Source organism: Ranitomeya imitator, chromosome 3, assembly GCF_032444005.1.
Source record: "Ranitomeya imitator isolate aRanImi1 chromosome 3, aRanImi1.pri, whole genome shotgun sequence".
Lineage (NCBI taxonomy): Eukaryota > Metazoa > Chordata > Amphibia > Anura > Dendrobatidae > Ranitomeya > Ranitomeya imitator.
Window position 1 is genome coordinate 808,487,995 of NC_091284.1, and position 23,235 is coordinate 808,511,229.

The 23,235-nt window shown below is 44.4% G+C and overlaps 1 protein-coding gene across 15 annotated transcripts in view; it reads left to right on the plus strand.

Moving 5' to 3' along the window:
* The window catches only part of GRM5 (glutamate metabotropic receptor 5), a 462,859-nt gene that overhangs the window by 320,697 nt on the left and 118,927 nt on the right, over window positions 1–23,235 (plus strand). For all 15 annotated transcript variants that reach the window (XM_069759260.1, XM_069759266.1, XM_069759262.1 and 12 more), the window contains exon 4: window positions 22,118–22,353. In XM_069759260.1, coding sequence (XP_069615361.1) covers window positions 22,118–22,353 — 236 coding nt within the window. The remainder of the gene's footprint in view (window positions 1–22,117; window positions 22,354–23,235) is intronic.

Genomic DNA, 23,235 nt, shown 5'->3' on the forward strand with positions numbered 1-23,235 from the left:
GCTCACCTCGACGCACATTTCGGTGTGTACCTTCGTCAGGGCTAAATTGCCCACTTTCCAAAAAATGTATAGAGCTGGCTTAAAAATGCGAAAAGTCACAATATTTTTGCACAACTGCGAGTTGTCACAAGTGTTTGGACATTTCAAACAGTCTTACTCCAAATTGGAGTGCAAACTGTTTGATGAATTGGCCCCAAAGATGGCAGTGAAAGCAGTGACTTGTGTAGAGTAGCTGAGAAGGCTGAATACCTTCGCTATTTATTTGTGTGAGTTGGATGTGTGGTGGTGTACCACTTGTAGGACCTCCATGTATAGCCTTTTGGACTGGTTGTGGACCCTGTCATTTGCATCACATTGTATCCTGCCTGTTTTTGCAGGTCACTTTCTGTATAATTGTATGAATGGTGGGTGGAACCCTCATGACCTTTTCCAGCAAGTGCCCAGAGACAAGCCCGAGAATCCAAAGAGTCTGACTCAAGCTTACAGTGTGCCCAATGCTTGCATGATGAGTTACTATGAGTTGCACTCTATCTGCCAAGCATCAGTGCTGATAAAGTGCACAGGCAGAGCATCTGTGCGAAAAGATTGTAACCACAAGCCATCTGTACCAAAAGAATGTAACCACCCAGCATCTGTGCCGAAAGACTGTAACTACCACCCATCTGTACCAAAAGCCTGTAACCACCACTCATCTGTACCAAAAGACTGTAACCAACACCCACCTGTCTGTACCAAAAGACTGTAACCAACACCCACCTGTCTGTACCAAAAGACTGTAACCAACACCCATCTGTGCCGAAAGACTGTAACCACCACCCGTCTGTACCAAAAGACTATAACCACCACCCATCTGTACCAAAAGACTGTAACCACCACCCATCTGTACTAAAACACTGTAACCAACACTCATCTGTACCAAAAGACTGTAACCAACAACCACCTGTCTGTACCGAAAGACTGTAACCAACACCCAGCTGTGCCAAAAGACTGTAACCACCACCCTTTTGAAACAAAAGACTAACCACCACCCGTCTGTACCAAAAGGCTGTAACCAACACCCGTCTGCACCAAAAGACTGTAACCAACACCCGTCTGTGCCAAAAGACTGCAACCACCAGCATCTGTGCTAAAAGGCTGTAACCACCATCTCTCTGTACCAGAAGACTGTAACCAACACCCGTCTGTACTAAAAGACTGTAACTAACATCCGTCTGTGCCGAAAGACTGTAACCACCACCTGTCTGTACCAAAAGGCTGTAACCACCACCCTTCTGTGCCAAAAGGTTGTAACCACCACACATCTGTACCAAAAGACTGTAACCACCACCCATCTGTACCAAAAGACTGTAACCAACACCCGTCTGTGCCGAAAGACTGTAACCACCACCCATCTGTACTAAAACACTGTAACCAACACTCATCTGTACCAAAAGACTGTAACCAACACCCACCTGTCTGTACCGAAAGACTGTAACCAACACCCAGCTGTGCCAAAAGACTGTAACCACCACCCTTTTGTAACAAAAGACTAACCACCACCCGTCTGTACCAAAAGGCTGTAACCAACACCCGTCTGCACCAAAAGACTGTAACCAACACCCGTCTGTGCCAAAAGACTGCAACCACACAGCATCTGTGCCAAAAGGCTGTAACCACCATCCGTCTGTGCCAAAAGGCTTTAACCACCACCTGTCTGTACCAAAAGGCTGTAACCAACACCCGTCTGTGCCAAAAGACTGTAACCACCACCCATCTGTACCAAAATGCTGTAACCACTACCCATCTGCACCAAAATGCTGTAACCACCACCCATCTGTACCAAAAGGCTGTAACCACTACTCATCTGCACCAAAAGGCTGTAACCACCACCCATCTGTACCAAAAGGCTGTAACCACCACTCATCTGTACCAAAAAGCTGTAACCACCACACATCTGTACCAAAAGACTGATCACCAAGCATCTGTGCCCAAAAACTGTAATCTCCATCCATCTGTGTCAAAAGACCGCAAACTCCAAGAGTCTGGGACAAAATGCTGTAACCACCAGCCATCTGTGCCAATAGACTGTAACTTCCATCTATCTGTGCCAAAAGACCATGAACTCCAAAAATCTGTGCCAAAATGCTGTAACCACCAGCCATCTGTGCCAAAACACTGTAAACACCAAGCATCTGTGCCAAAAGACTGTAGCTACCAGGCATCTGTGCCAATGGACTGTAACCAACATTCATCTGAACTGCACTCCTCTGCATCATATACTGTAATCATCATCTAAGTACCATTTTGTAGCACCACTAATCTTTCTGCCATATCTGGCATTAATTTGTTTTGCACCAAAACTGAGTCTGCCTGTGTTCCTAGGCCTGACACCTAGACCTCTAGAAGGAACATGTTTGCTTGAAGTGAACATCCACTTATTTTGCATCATGTAATTTCTAGTCGAAAATTCCGTGCCAACTTATTACTTTTATCCTGCCTTTATAGCATCTGTAGCTCCATTTTCCTACAGTACATACTGACACTATGATTTTGCTGTACTTTGTTAGATGTTTATATTATACCTGTATATTTGTGGTCATGGACGTGGATTTCATATTGTGGAATTCACATTGAAATTTTACTCCTTTACATCCAAAGGGGTGAAATCCGCAGTAGATTTTGATAAAAGGTGATTACGGTAAATTTGTCAATTTAAATTCTGAAGAGTTGAACTTTTCGAAAACTTCTACCAAATAAATGAACATGCTACAAGTCAATTCCACAAAACCCATAATTAATGTCATATTGATAAGATCAAAGAAATAAGCTGCGTGCTGAGACTTCAGAACAGTAAGTCTGTCAGGCTACGGCTTAACAGCAAAGTGAAAAGACGCTACATAACCTTTAAAAGGAATACTAATAAATGAAAAGAGAAATTTACTACGGAGAAGTTTAACTCAGGCGGTGTGAACGCTTCAAGAAATACTGAAGCGGCAGACAGCAGAGAAAGTGTGCCCGATGTACCATTTCTTTTTATGAATCAATATTCAGCAGCATATCTTCCTTGCCATCCCACACTCCGAACTCTTCCTTTCCCTGCCTGCGAGCTCTTGGAAAATTCTCAGAAACTACCTAAGTCCTCACATACCGATCTGCAGTGCAAAAGTAAACACTTAAAGAGGCTTTCCGGGTCAGGAAAGTTCTGTCCCCAGGTGCAGTTTTGGTGTGAAAAGAAAATGTGCTTTTCTCACCCTGTCGGCATGGCACATCTAAAATTGGTAATTTCTGCCCACTCTTCCTTTCTCCACATCTGTCAGATTGCGTCTCCTTTGTACAGCGCCTTCTTCAGGTCACCCACAGATTTTCAGTTGGATTCAGGTCTGTGTTCTGGCTGGGCCATTCCTAAACTATCCAAAACTTTGATCTTCTTCTGGCAAAGCCTTTCTTTTGATATGCTGCTCATGATCTTTGTCATGCTAAAAGGTGAAATTCCTCTTCATCTTCATCTTTTTAGCACAGGCTTGAAGGTTTTGATGCAAAATTGACTGATGTTTATAACTGTTCATAATTCCCTCCACGTTGACTAAAGCTCCAGCTCCATCTACTGAAAAATAACCACAAAGCTTAACGCTTCCTCCACCATGCCTCACTGTGGGTATGGTGTTCTTTTGGTGATGATCAGTGTTGACTTTATGTTACGAATGTCTTTTGAAATTATGGCCAGAAACTTAAAGGGATATTTCCACATCTAAGATTTTACCCCAATATGTAATAGGTGTAATAATAATATTAGCAAATACCTACAGTTACAAATGTAGTATAGTTCTCTTGTAAACCTTCTTTTTTGCAAGCTAAACAATCCCAAATCCTGTAACCGTTCCTCATAGGACATGGTTTGCAGACTGGTCACCTTCTGATCGCTCTTCTCTGACCTTGCTCCTGTTTATGGAACATACAAACTCTTTGCAGATGTTGTTTTGATGCAAAATTGACTGATGTTTATAACTGTTCATAACTCTCTTTACTTTAACTAAAGCTGCAGCTCCATCTACTAAAAAAACCACAAAGCTTAACGCTTCCTCCACCATGCCTCACTGTGGGTATGGTGTTCTTTTGGTGATGATCAGTGTTGACTTTATGTTACGTATGCCTTTTGAAATTATGGCCAGAAACTTAAAGGGATATTTCCACCTCTAAGATTTTACCCCAAATAAGGACCCACAATCCCTCTCACCTGATCCTTTAGTCAGTCCTATAAATTTAGTAGCATCTTAAGGGGTGCACGCGTGTGGGGTCAGGCACGCGCATCCCTGCAGCAAAGGATCACGGCAGCTAAGCATACAGATGCCGCAGTTATTTCAACGGCAGTTAGTCACGACAGGAGTCAGGACTCCACTCTATGTTCTGTTTCTTCTGGGTGCGTCTTCTGAGTAAGCACTTCTTATTACTTGGATCTAGCTTTCCTATTAACCCATCTTACTTCTTCGCCATGTTTACCTATGCCCCTACAGTGTTTGCTCCACTAGTCCTCTCTCACCTTCGCTATCGCAAATCCCAGCACTCTCTAACCTAATAATCATCTCCCCTTCCCTCTTACCTCCCCACCTGTCCTCCCCTGCTGACCTGCTCCTCAACCTCAAATCTGTCCAACAAACACATAAAACAAGTCGGCCACTCTTTCTCCCACCTGCTCTCTCTCTCCTTCTCCTCACTGCTGGATACATATCTCCCATCCCTGGACCCCCACATCTCATACCTCCCATTACTACTCCCTCCTATCACTCCCTATCCAACATGAACTTCCGCAATCTTTCCAACATAAAACCCGTGCCCCTGACGCCCACCCCCCTGCTCCCTCTCTCTGGAGCACTCTGGAATGCCCGCTCAATCTGCAATAAGCTTCATGTGATTTACGACCTTTTTCTCTCCCGCAATCTTGCCTTGGCCTCACAGAAACATGGCTAACACCCGCTGACACCGCCTCCCCTGCTGCGCTGTGTTACGGAGGCCTCCACTTCACCCACACCCCTCGACCCGGCAACAAACATGGTGGAGGAGTGGGTCTTCTCCTTTCTTCAAACTGCACCTTTAACCCAATCCCACCTCGTCCCTCCCTTATCCTCCCCTCTTTTGAAGTCTATTCTGTCCGCATCTACTCTCCCTCCAACCTCCAAGTGGCCGTCATATACCGACCTCCGGGCCCGGCCACTGCCTTTATTGACCAATTCTCCACCTGGCTTCTTCACTTTCTCTCTGCTGACACTCCCACCATCATCACGGGTGACTTCAACATCCCCATTGATACCCTTCAGTCAACAGCCTCCAAACTTCTGTCCCTTACCTCATCCTTTGGACTTACTCAGTGGTCCTCCGCAGCCACCCACACGGATGGGCATACACTAGACCTGGTATTCACCCGTCTCTGCTCTCTATCTAACTTCACCACCTCCCCTCTCCCTCTATCCGACCACCATCTGCTCACCTTCTCATCCCTGTCCTCCTCACCAATCATCCATATCCAGCAACATGCGCACCCACGCAGAAACCTTGCACACCTAGACACCCACACACTCTCTGACTCCATCCTACCACTGGCATCCATATCCTCACTCCATGACACAGACAGTGCCGCTGCTTTCTACAATGCCACTCTCGCATCAGCTATTGACACGGTTGCCCCTCTCGTCCATGGCAGAGCGCGACGTATCAATAGACAACCTTGGCATAATAACACCACCAAAAAGCTAAGGCAAGTGTCCAGGGTTGCGGAGCGGCGTTGGAAGAAAACACACTCGCAAGACGACTTCACTGTATTCAAACAAGCAACACTCGCTTTTAAATCTGCACTCACCTCTGCTAAACAGGCCTACTTCACAACTCTCGTATCTTCCCTATCCCACAACCCCAAACAGTTATTCAAAACATTTAACTCCCTCCTCCGCCCCCCACTGCCCCCTCCAACCTCCCTCATCTCTGCTGAGGACCTTGCCACACACTTTAAAAATAAGATCGACCAGACAAGGCAAGTCTTTATTGTTCAACCACCACAACCCCTTTGTATACCAGACCAATGCCCAAACCCCATAACCTCCCTATCCAACATCACTGAAGGGGGACCTAATTGTCTCCTCTCCAAATCCCACCTCACCACCTGTGCGCTCGACCCCATCCCATCCCACCTCCTTCCCAACCTCACCACCACACTTATCCCATCCCTAACCCACCTCTTCAACCTATCACTAACTTCTGGCACCTTCCCCTCTGCGTTCAAACATGCCACAATCACGCCTATCCTTAAAAAGCCAACCCTCGATCCAACTGCTATGTCCAGCTATCGCCCAATATCGCTGCTCCCATTTGCTTCCAAACTCCTGGAGCAGCACGTCCATGCTGAACTCTCCTCCCACCTCTCATCTAACTTGTTGTACGACAATCTACAATCTGGTTTCCGCCCCCATCACTCAACTGAGACTGCCCTGACCAAAATCACTAACGACCTACTTACTGCCAAAGCTACTGGACAATACTCTGTACTCCTCCTTCTAGACCTGTCCTCTGCTTTTGACACAGTTGACCACTGCCTCCTACTGCAGATGCTCTCCTCCTTTGGCATCAAAGACCTCGCCCTATCCTGGATCGCCTCGTACCTTTCCAACCGCACATTCAGCGTCTCCCACTCCCATACTACCTCCTCATCCCACCCTCTCTCTGTTGGAGTCCCCCAAGGCTCTGTTCTAGGACCCCTACTCTTCTCAATCTATACACTTGGCTTGGGACAACTCATAAAGTCCCATGGATTCCAGTACCACTTCTATGCTGATGGCACTCAGATCTACCTCTCTGGCCCAGACGTCACCGCTCTGCTGTCCAGAATCTGCAAATCTCTTCACTGGCTCCCACTCCCTCAGCGTATCCAGTTCAAATTGCTAATACTGACCTACAAAGCCATCCACAACCTGTCTCCTCCATATATCTCTGAACTAATCTCTCGATATCTTCCCTCACGTGATCTCCTGTCCTCCCAAGACCTCCTTCTCTCCTCCACACTTATTTGCTCCTCATCCAATCGCCTCCAAGACTTCTCCCGAATATCCCCCATCATCTGGAACTCTCTGCCCCAACACGTCCGACTATCAACCACAGTCGGATCCTTCAGACGGAACCTGAAAACTCATCTCTTCAGGAAAGCCTACAGCCTGCACTGACACCGCTGCCGCCTCATCACTATCGAAGCTACCGCCTCACCAACACCGGAGCTACCGCCTCACCAACACCGGAGCTCCTGCAACCCTCAACCTACTGTCTCCTTCCCCATAATCCTGTAGAATGTAAGCCCGCAAGGGCAGGGTCCTCGCCCCTCTGTATCAGTCCGTCATTGCTAGTTTGTTTACTGTATGTGATATTTGTAACTTGTATGTAACGCCTTCTCATGTACAGCACCATGGAATCAATGGTGCTATATAAATAAATAATAATAATAATAGGTGTAATAATAATATTAGCAAATACCTGCAGTTACAAATGTAGTATAGTTCTCTTGTAAACCTTCTTTTTTGCAAGCTAAACAATCCCAAATCCTGTAACCGTTCCTCATAGGACATGGTTTGCAGACTGGTAACCTTCTGATCGCTCTTCCCTGACCTTGCTCCTGTTTATGGAACATACAAACTCCTTGCAGATGTTGTTTTGATGCAAAATTGACTGGTGTTTATAACTGTTCATAACTCTCTTTACGTTAACTAAAGCTCCAGCTCCATCTACTAAAAAATAACCACAAAGCTTAACGCTTCCTCCACCATGCCTCACTGTGGGTATGGTGTTCTTTTGGTGATGATCAGTGTTGACTTTATGTTACGAATGCCTTTTGAAATTATGGCCAGAAACTTAAAGGGATATTTCCACCGCTAAGATTTTACCCCAATATGTAATAGGTGTAATAATAATATTAGCAAATACCTACAGTTAGAAATGTAATATAGTTCTCTTGTAAACCTTCTTTTTTGCAAGCTAAACAATCCCAAATCCTGTAAATGTTCCTCATAGGACATGGTTTGCAGACCGGTCACCATTCTGATTGCTCTTCTCTGAACTTGCTCCAGTTTGACGAACATACAAACTCCTTGCAGATGTTGTTCTTGGTGGGATTTGAACTCAGGACCCCAGCACTCCAAGGCTGCAGTGCTAACCACTGAGCCACTGTGCTGTTATGATACGGTGGTCTAGGAGCAACATGGAACGAGCTCTGAAGGACGTGGTAACTGTACTGACCGCAGTCCCTATGCTTAACACAACACTAGAAGTAGCCGTGGAATGCTCCTAACTCTCCCTAGGCATCTCGTCACAGCCTAAGAGCTAACTACCCCTAAAGATAGAAGCAGGAAAGCTATCTTGCCTCAGAGAAAATCCCCAAAGGATAGATTAGCCCCCCCACAAATAATGACTGTGAGTGGAGAGGGAAAAGACATACACAGAATGAAACCAGGATGAGCACAGGAGGTCAGTCTAACTAAATAGACAGGACAGGATGGAATACTGTGCGGTCAGTATAAAACACTACAAAAATCCACACAGAGCTTACAAAAAATCTCCACACCTGACTAAAGGTGTGGAGGGCAAATCTGCCTCCCAGAGCTTCCAGCAAGACAGAATTAATTCACACTGATAAGCTGGACAAACATAGAAAGCACAGAATGGATAAGTCCACAATCTATGGACAGAAAAGGGCAAGCAAAAACTTAGCTTAGCTGAACTGGTCAGGATAACAGGGAACTCCAAAGAGATGTGAATCCAACCAGGAACCATGTACAAGTGGCACTGGCTGAAGATAGAGCCAGACCTAAATAGCCGAGCAGAAGAGACGATAAGTGGAGGCAGCTGATGACAGCTAACTCCAAGGAGCAGCCATACCACTAGAAACCACAAGAGGGAGCCCAAGAGCAGAACTCACAAAAGTGCCACTTACAACCACCGGAGGGAGTCCAAGAGCGGAATTCACAACAGTACCCCCCCTTGAGGAGGGGTCACCGAACCCTCACCAGAGCCCCCAGGCCGATCAGGACGAGCCAAGTGAAAAGCACGAACCAAATCGGTGGCATGGACATCGGAGGCAACAACCCAAGAATTATGCTCCTGGCCATAACCCTTCCACTTGACAAGATACTGAAGCCTCCACCTCGAAAAACGAGAATCCAAAATCTTCTCAAGCTCATATTCCAACTCTCCCTCAACCAACACCGGGGCAGGAGGGTCAACCGAGGGAACAACGGGCACCACATATCTCCGCAACAAAGATCTATGGAAAACATTATGAATGGCAAAAGAGGCAGGAAGAGCCAAACGAAAAGACACCGGATTAATAATTTCAGAAATTTTATAAGGACCAATAAACCGAGGCTTAAACTTAGGAGAAGAAACCTTCATAGGAACATGACGAGAAGACAACCAAACCAAATCCCCCACACGAAGCCGGGGACCAACACACCGACGGCGGTTGGCAAAACGTTGAGCCCTTTCCTGAGACAACGTCAAATTGTCCACCACATGAGTCCAAATCTGCTGCAGCCTGTCCACCACAGAATCAACACCAGGACAATCAGAAGGCTCAACCTGCCCAGAAGAAAAATGAGGATGAAAACCAAAATTACAAACGAAAGGTGAAACCAAAGTAGCCGAACTAGCCCGATTATTAAGGGCAAACTCGGCCAACGGCAAGAAAGACACCCAATAATCCTGATCAGCAGACACAAAGCATCTCAAATAGGTCTCCAAGGTCTGATTAGTTCGCTCAGTTTGGCCATTAGTCTGAGGATGAAACGCCGAAGAAAAAGACAAATCAATGCCCATCCTGGCACAAAGGGCCCGCCAAAATCTAGAGACAAACTGAGAACCTCTGTCAGACACAATATTCTCCGGAATGCCATGCAAACGAACCACATGCTGAAAAAATAATGGAACCAGATCTGAGGAGGAAGGCAACTTAGGCAAAGGTACCAGATGGACCATTTTAGAGAACCGGTCACAAACAACCCAGATAACAGACATCTTCTGGGAAACAGGAAGATCCGAAATAAAATCCATGGAAATATGCGTCCAGGGCCTCTCAGGGACCGGCAAAGGCAAAAGCAACCCACTAGCGCGGGAACAGCAAGGCTTGGCCCGGGCGCAAGTCCCACAGGACTGCACAAAAGCACGCACCTCGCGCGACAAGGAAGGCCACCAAAAGGACCTAGCAACCAAATCTCTGGTACCAAAAATCCCAGGATGCCCAGCCAACACTGAACAATGAACCTCAGAAATTACCTTACTTGTCCATCTATCAGGAACAAACAGCTTCCCCACTGGACAGCGGTCAGGGCTATCAGCCTGAAATTCCTGAAGCACCCGCCGCAAATCAGGGGAGATAGCAGAAAGAATCACCCCCTCCTTAAGAATGCCAACCGGCTCAAGGACTCCAGGAGAATCAGGCGAAAAACTCCTAGAGAGGGCATCAGCCTTAACATTCTTAGATCCCGGAAGATACGAGACCACAAAATCAAAACGGGAGAAAAACAGGGACCATCGAGCCTGTCTAGGATTCAGCCGCTTGGCCGACTCGAGGTAAATCAGATTCTTATGATCGGTCAGGACCACAACACGGTGTTTAGCTCCCTCAAGCCAATGTCGCCACTTCTCAAACGCCCACTTCATAGCCAACAACTCCCGATTGCCGACATCATAATTGCGTTCCGCAGGCGAAAACTTTCTGGAAAAAAAAGCACACGGTTTCATCAAAGAACCATCAGACTCCCTCTGAGACAAAACGGCCCCTGCCCTGATCTCAGAAGCGTCGACCTCAACCTGAAAAGAAGAGAAACATCCAGTTGACGCAACACAGGGGCAGAAGTAAATCGGCGTTTAAGCTCCTGAAAGGCCTCAACAGCCTCAGAGGACCAATTCGTCACATCAGCGCCTTTCTTTGTCAAATCAGTAAGGGGCTTAACCACACTGGAAAAGTTGGCAATGAAACGGCGATAGAAATTAGCAAAACCCAAAAATTTTTGAAGACCCTTCACAGATGTGGGTTGGATCCAGTCATGAATATCTTGGACCTTAACAGGATCCATTTCTATAGACGAGGGAGAAAAAATAAAACCCAAAAAAGAGACCTTCTGAACTCCGAATAGGCACTTAGACCCCTTCACAAATAAAGCATTATCACGAAGGATCTGGAACACCATCCTGACCTGCTTCACATGAGACTCCCAATCATCGTAAAAAATCAAAATATCATCCAAATATACGACCATGAATTTATCAAGATAATTGCGGAAAATATCATGCATGAAAGACTGGAACACAGATGGAGCATTAGAGAGCCCAAATGGCATCACAAGGTATTCAAAATAGCCTTCGGGCGTATTAAATGCAGTTTTCCATTCGTCACCCTGTTTAATACGAACAAGATTATATGCCCCTCGGAGGTCAATCTTAGTAAACCAACTAGCCCCCTTAATCTGAGCAAACAAATCAGTAAGCAAAGGCAAAAGGTATTGGAATTTGACCGTGATCTTATTAAGACGATAATCAATACAGGGTCTCAAGGAGCCATCCTTCTTAGCAACAAAAAAGAAACCCGCTCCCAATGGTGACGAAGAGGGCCGAATATGCCCTTTCTCCAAAGATTCCTTAACATAGCTCCGCATGGCGGCATGCTCTGGCACAGACAGATTGAAAAGTCGGCCCTTAGGGAACTTACAACCAGGAATCAAGTTAATAGCACAATCACAGTCCCTGTGTGGAGGAAGGGAACTGGACTTGGGCTCATCAAATACATCCTGGAAATCCGACAAAAACTCAGGGACCTCAGAAGAGGGGGAAGAGGAAATTGACATCAAAGGAACGTCACTATGTACTCCTCGACAACCCCAACTAGTCACCGACATAGTTTTCCAATCCAGCATCGGATTATGTTCCTGTAACCATGGAAATCCCAGTACAACAACATCATGCAGGTTATGCAACACCAGAAAACGGCAATCTTCCTGATGTGCAGGAGCCATGTACATAGTCATCTGCGTCCAGTACTGAGGTTTATCCTTGGCCAAGGGTGTAGCATCAATGCCCCTCAAAGGAATAGGGCTTTGCAAAGGCTGCAAGGAAAAACCACAGCGCCTGGCGAATTCTAAGTCCATTAAGTTCAGGGCAGCGCCTGAATCCACAAATGCCATGACAAAAAAGGACGACAATGAGCAAATCAGGGTCACAGATAAGAGAAATTTAGGCTGTATAGTACTAATGGTAACAGACCTAGCGACTCTCTTAGTACGCTTAGGGCAATCAGAGATAACATGAGCTGAATCACCACAGTAAAAACACAGCCTATTCTGACGTCTGAATTCCTGCCGTTCTATTCTAGTCAAAATCCTATCACATTGCATAGGTTCAGGACTTTGATCAGAGGATACTGCCATATGGTGCACAGCTTTGCGCTCGCGCAGACGCCGATCAATCTGAATGGCTAGAGACATAGATTCGCTCAAACCGGCAGGCGTAGGAAAGCCCACCATAACATCTTTAAGGGTTTCAGAAAGACCTTTTCTGAAAATAGCAGCCAGAGCCTCTTCATTCCATTTAGTGAGCACAGACCATTTTCTAAATATCTGGCAGTATAACTCTGCCGCTTCCTGACCTTGACACAAGGCCAACAGGGTTTTTTCCGCATGATCCACAGAATTAGGTTCGTCATACAATAGTCCGAGCGCTTGAAAAAATGCATCTACATTCAATAATGCCGGATCCCCTGTTTCAAGAGAAAAAGCCCAGTCTTGAGGGTCACCACGCAGCAAGGATATGATGATTTTTACTTGCTGAATGGGATCACAAGAAGAACGGGGTTTCAAAGCAAAAAACAATTAGCAGTTATTTTTAAAGTTCAAAAACTTGGATCTGTCCCCAAAAAACAAATCAGGAGTAGGAATTCTGGGCTCTAAAGCCGGAGTCTGGACAACATAGTCCTGGATACTCTGTACTCTTGCAGCAAGTGGATCCACACGAGAAAAAAAACCCTGAACATTCATGCCAAAGCATATATCCTGAACCACCCAGATATCAAGAGGAAAAGAAAAAAAAAAGACAAACTAGAGCACAGAAAAAAAAATGGTTCAGAACTTTCTTTTCCTTCTTTTGAGAAGCATTTAATTCATTTTTGGCCACTTGTACTGTTATGATACGGTGCTCTAGGAGCAACATGGAACGAGCTCTGAAGGACGTGGTAACTGTACTGACCGCAGTCCCTAAGCTTAACACAACACTAGAAGTAGCCGTGGAATGCTCCTAACTCTCCCTAGGCATCTCGTCACAGCCTAAGAGCTAACTACCCCTAAAGATAGAAGCAGGAAAGCTATCTTGCCTCAGAGAAAATCCCCAAAGGATAGATTAGCCCCCACAAATAATGACTGTGAGTGGAGAGGGAAAAGACATACACAGAATGAAACCAGGATGAGCACAGGAGGCCAGTCTTACTAAATAGACAGGACAGGATGGAATACTGTGCGGTCAGTATAAAACACTACAAAAATCCACGCAGAGCTTACAAAAAATCTCCACACCTGACTAAAGGTGTGGAGGGCAAATCTGCCTCCCAGAGCTTCCAGCAAGACAGAATGAATTCACACTGATAAGCTGGACAAACATAGAAAGCACAGAATGGATAAGTCCACAATCTATGGACAGAAAAGGGCAAGCAAAAACTTAGCTTAGCTGAACTGGTCAGGATAACAGGGAACTCCAAAGAGATGTGAATCCAACCAGGAACCATTTACAAGTGGCACTGGCTGAAGATAGAGCCAGACCTAAATAGCCGAGCAGAAGAGAAGATAAGTGGAGGCAGCTGATGACAGCTAACTCCAAGGAGCAGCCATACCACTAGAAACCACAAGAGGGAGCCCAAGAGCAGAACTCACAAAAGTGCCACTTACAACCACCGGAGGGAGCCCAAGAGCGGAATTCACAACACTGTGCTGCCCATTGGTATGATTTTTTTTCACATGACAAAAAAATGGCATTTTAACGGGTGTGTAGACTTTTTATATCCACTGTACATGTATTTAATATAGCCAAGGGTAGGAACAAAGACAGGACATACATTTCTAAATGCATCTAATACAGGTATCAGAAAAGGGAATAAGATTATTAATTTATTATAATGGCAAAAAGAAGGATTACCTATGAGATCCCCATCTCCTAACTAAATCTGAGCGTGCCATCTGGTGCTGCTTTCCGGTATGGAGGACGTCTGTACATGCTCATGATTCTCTTTCACCACAATTAAAGGGGAGGTCCACCATTGTGATAAATCAGACTGATTTGAGTGCGGTGCGAACAAGACCACCCTTCTTTTGCCTCTGTATTGTATTATGTATGTGTTCACTATGTGACTAATTGTATAATATTATAATTATTGAAGGAAAACATAACAAACCATCTCCGCGACAGGTACAATTATGTGTAATGAATGACAGCTGCTATATGCAGAGAACACCTGTTTATCCCGGGTTAGTGGGATGTGTGGTCCATTCAGTACCGTAATGGGTTTAATCTTCATGACCCAGAATTTGTCTAATCTAATTTTCTTATTATTATTTCTGATTTCCTGTAAGAGATTAAAAGAAGAAATTAAATATATCATTATTTATGATGAGTTTCATCAAACTCTAACAACGGGGCGAGGGCGTAAATGTTCATCACTGCAGAGTCACGATAAGCTGTCGTGTGTGTGTGTGTGTGTGTGTATGACTGATAACACTACTTCTGACCATTACATGACATGTATCCTACATTTTTCAACAGATTACCCCTTTTGCATGCTCTCTCTGGTTTTCAGTTGTCTCTGAGCTGGTGAGTGGAGACTAGCTGATGATGTCTCCAAAACACAGCACACACAGACATGAAGGATTCTTGCTCTTTTGTTTTTATGTAGTACATATTCAGAAGCAGCGGTAGGATGAGGATACAGCAGCAGGAAAATACATGGTACAGCAGTACTGAGCAGGGTAGATGTGAATCCAGCACTACTGTGAGATAAACACATACTATAAATCATCACAGTTCTCAATGTGTTTGTGTGTCTCCTTTATATATTTCTTCTCACTTTCTTCTTTCCCATCTACATAGACGTTCCAAATCTTGTTTTGATCTTGATCATAATGGATTTCAGGTGTAGATCTGGAGGCAAGGAAGTAGAAGTGGCTTGTTTGTTAAAATGACAGTGACCATTTAAATAATTGCAGCAGTCACCTCTGGGATGAGTGGAGGGTCATTTTTCAACTTTGCAATTCTTCTAAAATGTCTGGGATGGTGGTAGAAAAAGTAGAAAAATCTCAATCACTCATTACGACTGCCAGGTGCTGCCATTAATAACATCCAGAATGTGAGAAGTGTCAGGAGGCGGGTGTCTGTGGTGGCATCCGTGGGTGAGTCCTATACAAATTGACAGGGCATAAAGAATCTGCTTAAAGAAGCCCTCCTCCTATCAAAGTTTTCATCCTCTTAATATATTGCTATCATTGTTATCAGCACTGTATACTTCCAATTGCTCATTTTGCCTTTCTACCCACTTATTGTTTCTCTTTTCCATTCAGTCTATGACATCACGTGTTTAAAAACAAACTAGCTGAACCCTTCTAAGCTCTAGGTAGAAACAGGAGGTCAATTTTTCCTACACAAGTCGTCAGTCACTGCAAAAGTCCTTGGCAGGAAGAGGAGGGAGCAACTGATTCAGGAGTTGAAGAAGGGAATGATAAATGCAGGGGCAAGAGACTTCCTGTTTCTACATAGAGAAGAGAAAAGAGAAGAATTATCTGGGTAGAAAGGCAAAATGAGCAATTGTAAGTACACAGTGCTGTATAATATGACGACTGCAATATATTGAGAGGATTAAAAACTTCGATTGGAGGAGGAGGGCTTCTTTAAAGTCCCTTCTGGGAAGCTAAAAATGAAAATAATGCTGGAAATGTAAACGGAAATAATACTTATGACAAACAGAAGAAAATCTTTACTATTGAGGTATATCATGCATTATAAAGTAAGTGAGACAGGAAACCCCCACCACTTCATTCCCTACCAGCAAATCCACTGTTGGGAAGAGATGGATGAATTTTTACAATATGTGACTCTTTGACGCTGCAGGGATCCGTCCATTAATGTAAAGATATAAATCTTAGCCTAAACCCCTGGCAGTAAAAGAATTAGCACTGGCATTAGTATGGTATGTATTACATTATATTTACAATGTCAGCAGCAAGATAAATTGAGCCTTGTGTATTGATTGACCAGTCAGCCCAGGCCCGAATATACAATATATGGGCCATTACCTAGAAAAAGACACAGCGGGAAATGAGTGACAGCAGCGGAACTAATAATAACCCCTCTGTGGCCAGACTGCAGAAATGCTGGAGGGGCATATCGATGAGGTGCCAACAACACCCCTGCCCTTGAGGATCCCTGTAGGGAAAGTGACCTCTGAGGCCCAGGTAATTACAGAGTATGTTTTGTAAGAAAAATGTATCCATGATTAAAATGAAAACCTCTCCTCTATCTCCAGTAATTCGGTGTATAGATCAATCAGTGATGATTACAAATAGCTGCATTGACTATGTGATGGAAAGCAGAGAAAGCACTCAGTGGCAGTCCTGTTACCACTGGTGCCATATATGTTGTATACACTCTGCTTAGGTACCATATCCTATTGCATTCCATTAATTGACTGACTTATTAACACATTAAATGTGCCGAGCCCCAGGGTCCTGGTCGTCGCAGTGGTATTGCTTTCCTCTCGGGGAGAGTGATGCTACGTTTGGAGGCAAGAAAGGATAACTGCATCCAGGTATCACAAACATGCAACACATTCACACTCCAGGCCACCTATATAACTGGTAGTCTGTAGGGAAAGTTAGTTAGTTCCGGATGTAGTCAGTTCCTGACAGAGCTCCAGACAGGAGTTCTGTTAGTTAGTTCCAGACAGTGGTCTGAGGAGGACAGAAGGTTAACGGAGCTGTGCTTGCCCTCAGAGCTGCAGCTCTCAGAAAGAGACATTGAAAGGCAGAATTGTATTGCAGTGAGTGTGAAGGAAGTCAAAGCAAAGGAGAGGATACCAGAAGGGGACCAGCCCCGCTCAGGCTGCCACCTTCTGAGGCGCAAAATCCTAGTAGCCGGAACACCGAGGGAATAAGGACTTCTAGGCCTTATTTCAGAGACCGGCAGGACAGCTGATTGCAGGTTACCTGTCCGCATCTACACCCAGGAGGCACGATGACACCTACAGAGCCGGGTTATCCAAGAAACCCTATAAACAGGCTCAAGTCACCAGTCATATGGGTTTTGTCCTATCCTATATGGAGGACAGAGAGAGCGAAACATCACATCTGTGAGACCCTTATGTGAAGCCACAGGCAGTAAGGGACTACACTACTGCAGAGCAAGGGAAGGCTACTGATTTCCACCTGGACAAGGGAACTCTGGACTTGCCTCCAAACCAGCCGGACTCTGCCTGCCCTGTGGTCTGGTGCCCTGGACTGTGGATGCTGAAGTCTTCAGTAAAGGTAAAGAGACTGCAACCTTGTGTCCTCGTTCTTCTCTGCACCTCTCACCATCCACCATCTACACACCGGGAAGCCCTGGGGACACACTTCACCTGTAGGAAGGTATACCATCTAGCTGCCATAACATCACCCCAGCGGACCCCTTAAAGCAGCGTCGGTCACCCTGACCGAATACCACAGGTGGCGTCACGAACATAAACTCTATCCCTCTAAAGATCTTTCCCTTTTATACGGACGTTCCGGGGCCACGGACTGGGTCAGCCACCGTGACATCCCCCTGTGAACCGCAGGACCCAGTACCGAGTACCCCACGGCCCTTGGGGGGTGATCCAAATGCATCTTATCAAACTTGGGTCATTGGTTGGGATTGCTCTATGATCGCCTGGCTGCCGATGTTTACATAGGTCATCTACAAGGAGGATCCTGCTATAATGTCTCTCATACACAGTAAAAACAAACATTATACAACAGTACTGAGCAGAGTAGTCATGAATCCAGCTCTGGGTTAAAATATTAACTTACTAGAAAGCATCAAAACTGATTTCTATGTGATTGTGCTTCTCTCTTTTACTCTTCTCACTCCTACTTTCTCCCTTTCCATAAACTTCTATAAGCAATGAACTGTAATTGACTGACTTAATGACACATTTAATGGATCTTACCAAACTTGGGACATTGGTTGGGATTGCTCTATGATCGTCCAGCTGCCGATGTTTACGTAGGTTGTGTACACAGTGGATTCTGCTTTAGTTGTCTCATACACAGTGAAAACAGACATTATACAACAGTACTAAGCAGAGTAGTCATGAATCCAGCTCTGGGTTAACATAGTCACTTACTAGAAAGCATCAAGACTGACTTCTATGTGTTGGTGCATCTCTATATCACTTTTCTCACTCCTCCTTTCTCCCTTTCCATAAACTTCTAAAAGCAATGAACTGGGATTGACTGATTTATTGATACATTTAATGGATATTATCAAACTTGGGTCATTGGTTGGGATTGCTCTATGATCGTTCAACTGCCGATTTGCTTGGTGAATGGTACTAGGTTTATATAGGTCGTAAACACAGTGGATTCTGTTATATGTCTCCCATAAACAGTGAACACAGACATTATACAGCAGTACTGAGTACAGTAGCCATGAATCTAGCTCTGGGTTGAGATAATCACTTACAAGAGATCATCAAAACTGACTTCTATGTGTTTTTGCTCCTCTCTTCGACTCTTCATTCTCCTTGTTTCCTTTCCTCCTTCCATACACTTCTATAAGCAATTAACTGGGATTGACTGACTTGTTGACACCTTAAAGGAGATCTTTCACCACATTTGACCTACCTAAACTATTAATAGGTTATAAACTGCTGAAAAGTCCTACCTGTATGCCTCATATCAGATTCCTTGTTGCTGATAAATCATCTTTTATCACTTTATGTAAATTGCCCCTTCCAGTCTCTGGGGAGGACGGTGCCTGGAAGATAACTCTGCCTCCAGAGCTTCATATAGCTTTAAATATAAGGGGGAGTTACCAGTGTGATATGTAATGGTTACCAGTGGTACTAGTGATGTGTAATGGTTATCAGTGTGATGTGTAATGACCGTTTTCTGCTCTCCTGATCTCACTGCAGAGTTCTGTGTGGTATAACTGACACATCTACAGGTTCCTCTCAACTTCAGCTTTCATCTCACAGGCAGACAGGGTTATAATATTATTGCAATACAACAAAGCTCGGAGAGAAGACAAAGTTCATTTCTCCTGTTCTGTGTTAGTTACTTGTCTCACACTGGTAACTGCCCTTTCATGTAAAATAAGCTCTGGAGGCAGAGTTATCTTCCAGACAACATCCTCCCCATAGCCTGAAATACCTCATTTACATACAAGGAAAACATGGATTTCTCTGGAATAAAACATCAAATTGCAGATATCAAGATATCATTTTTTTCTACTTTCTGTGACCTACATGGCCATGTAGACTGTAACAGGTGACCTTTTAAAGGGATTTTATGTCCTATGTTGTAATGGGAGCATAAATCACACACTAACACAGACCACACACCCGCTCATACACGTTGCAACACTCACTAAATACACGGGCGATGAGTCCCAGAAATTCCTAATACTGTCTACATCTCATAATGCTCACACACCTTAGGCTATGGATTATTTAGAACATACAAGGTTCAACTGTTAAAGTTTTATGCTTTAATACAAAAAGGTTCAGTGCTTACAGTAAAGAAAAGGGTATACAAATATGGTAATAAAAAGACATACAACTATGCAAAACAGTATAAAATAAACAGGAGAAAACTTACAAAAATAGCTAACTTGTAGTCTGCTTCTGCTCCCTGAGGGTAGGATGAATATAGACTGGATCACATCAGCCTCCCAGGCTGCCCTCACATGTGAACAATTTTGAATGTATACAAGCCAAACTTATAGAGTCACCCTGGAGGTCAGATTTCTAGACCAGCCCCTCAAGTTGATATTCTAATTGCTTGCTTTTGATTGGACCACGACCGCGACCCCAATGAATATATTATTTTCTCTGAGATTCCCACAGATAGTGTCAGGCTGTAATTAACATCTCTCTTCAAAGAGCTAGGAGCTGTCAATGTTCCCTTTCTTCTTGGTTCCCAGCACGACCCCCTGGTCAGATTGGAGACAGAAGTCTGCTGTCTCAGGAAAATACATATTAACACCTGTTTGAGACCTGCAGCCTTCAGGACAGATGTTCAATTATTACTAGTCACACAATAAACTTATACATAGCTCACTGCACACATATATTTTTATACATATTTCACTACACCTCCCTCCTTATGAACGTGCATGGGGGTTGACTTACAGGCCAGCTCCTGAGCACGTATCTGGTTCCACCCCACCTTGGCAAGACAGGCCATCAGCATTGCCATGATTAATTCCTTTCTTATGCTGAATTGTGAAATCATATTGCTGTAATATCAGACTCCATCCAAGCAATTTCCCGTTGTCCCCAACTACACTGTTGAGCGAACTCAATGGGTTATGATCTGTTATCACGGTGAAGTTGTGCCCATAGAGGTATGGTTGCAGCTTCTACAGAGCCCACACAATTGCCAAACATTCCTTCTCAATTGTGGCATAAGGCACTTCTCTGGGCAGGAGTTTCCTGCCTAGGTACATAATTGGGTGCTCCTCTCCTTGTTGGTTCACCTGGCTGAGAACCACACCTAGCCCATAGGTGCTGGCATCTGTCTGCACTACAAACCGGCGAGTGAAATCTGGGGCCTGAAGGATGGGTGAACTAACCAATGCCGACTTTAGGGCAGAAAATGATCTGCAAGGAGTTTGTATGTTCTCCCCGTGTTTGCATGGGTTTCCTCCGGGTACTCCGGTTTCCTCCCTCATTCCAAAGAAATACTGATAGGGAATTTAGATTGTGAGCCCCATCGGGGACAGTGATGATAATGTGTGTAAACTCTAAAGCTCTGCGGAATATGTTAGCGCTATATAAAAAATAAAGATTATTATTATTATTAGGTTGAGGTTGGGATTGATCTGTCGAACATACAAGTGAGTGAAAGTGGTCTACAAGACCTATTTATAGGAGTAGAATATGTCAGAGTAAATAGTGAAGAGGTTGTGGCTGTTGCTGGTTTTGCCATGGCCCTTTTTCATAGCTCGGTGGGTTGAATAACAAGAGATGAAATATTAAAGTCTTGGAAAGCTCCTAAAAACCAAGTTATCACCTATCTGCAGGAATGACGAACTTACTGATTTTTGGTAGAATGAAGAATTTTTCTTCCCTATAAGCCACTTGTATCCCCATTACAAAATGGGTTTGGTAGATCGAATGCCAAAGCACCGCTTCATTCATTCTCTATGGAGACAAAGCCCAGCACTCAGCAGGCCCATAGAGAATGGATGGAGCGGCGTTTGAGCATGGCCTCCCTTCTTAGTGCCTTGTTCTGCCGATTAGTTAAGTTCCCAGAGGTTGGACCACCACCAATAAATAACTTATCCTCTGAATAGTTGTTAACTTCTTTTCACTAGACAACCAATTTAAAGATATTTTGTATCTTGACGTTTAGATACAGATATGGATGTGGATATGCTCCTCATGGGCGTACTCTAAAGGACAAAAAAAATCTAAAAATCAATTCTAAAAGTAAACACAAGAAAAACTTCATGGGCGGCTGTCAAGTAATTGAAATGTTTGTTTATATACCCGCTTGGGAATGCCCCTATAGTCCCACCAGGGAACGCCCCTGACCCAAGCAGGACCCCAGACTTATGGACAAGGTTTACACATTCCCACCCCTACTTGTCACCTTGTCCCGAACTCATGCCTGATTACAAGATGGGGCACAGATACACTGTAATGAGCCAGGTATGGGTACGCGTGTCCTTTAAATCACCTAAAATAACATTTTTCTGGTTTTACGGTTTGTGGGAACAATGAGGGATCTGCGGGATTTAATAAAGTAGCTATTATAAAAATGTTCAGCAGATAAGAACATCAATCACATTTTTTGTATGAGATTGCAGACGGGAGGATTTATCGTGTCATTTATCTCCGCAGTGATGGCTGGGCAGACAGGTACGATGTGACAGACGGTTATCAGCGAGAGGCTGCCGGAGGAATAACCATCAAGCTGCAGTCTCCTGATGTGAAATGGTTTGACGATTATTACCTGCAGCTACGGCCGGAGACCAATCTCCGCAATCCTTGGTTCCAGGAGTTTTGGCAAAACAAGTTCAAGTGCAAATTGAAAGGATATTCGCAGGACAACCAAATCTACAACAAGACCTGCAGCGGTGAGTGAGCAGATCTGTCCTTCCATCAATGTGTCATTACCCAATGTCACCTCATTGGCGAGTATCAGAGGACGGAGAATGCAATAAATGATAATTACTACAGGTCACGTGACGCTGCGTCGTAGATCGGAGGGCAGGATGGCTGGGACGTAAGCCTCTTATCTTACATAACCGCAGCACGAAATATGGAGGCATATTAGATTCCATGGTCATTAATGTAATTAGTAAACCCAAAAGAAAAGAACAACGGCCTATCTGTATGACGCTCCCAAAACAAGCCATAGAAATCCAACATGTACCAAATACGGAAGCACTAGTCATAAATATAATCCAAAAAATAATTTTATTAAGGATAACAAATTTATCCACAAATGGTAAAAAATAGTATTAAAAAATGGAGATGCACATGCAACATCACAGCAGGTACAGAAACAATATCACATCTATTGGTGAGTCTCAATATAAGTATACATAGTAACATAGTTAGTAAGGCCGAAAAAAGACATTTGTCCATCCAGTTCAGCCTATATTCCATCATAATAAATACCCAGATCTACGTCCTTCTACAGAACCTAATAATTGTATGATACAATATTGTTCTGCTCCAGGAAGACATCCAGGCCTCTCTTGAACCCCTCGACTGAGTTCGCCATCACCACCTCCTCAGGCAAGCAATTCCAGATTCTCACTGCCCTAACAGTAAAGAATCCTCTTCTATGTTGGTGGAAAAACCTTCTCTCCTCCAGACGCAAAGAATGCCCCCTTGTGCCCGTCACCTTCCTTGGTATAAACAGATCCTCAGCGAGATATTTGTATTGTCCCCTTATATACTTATACATGGTTATTAGATCGCCCCTCAGTCGTCTTTTTTCTAGACTAAAT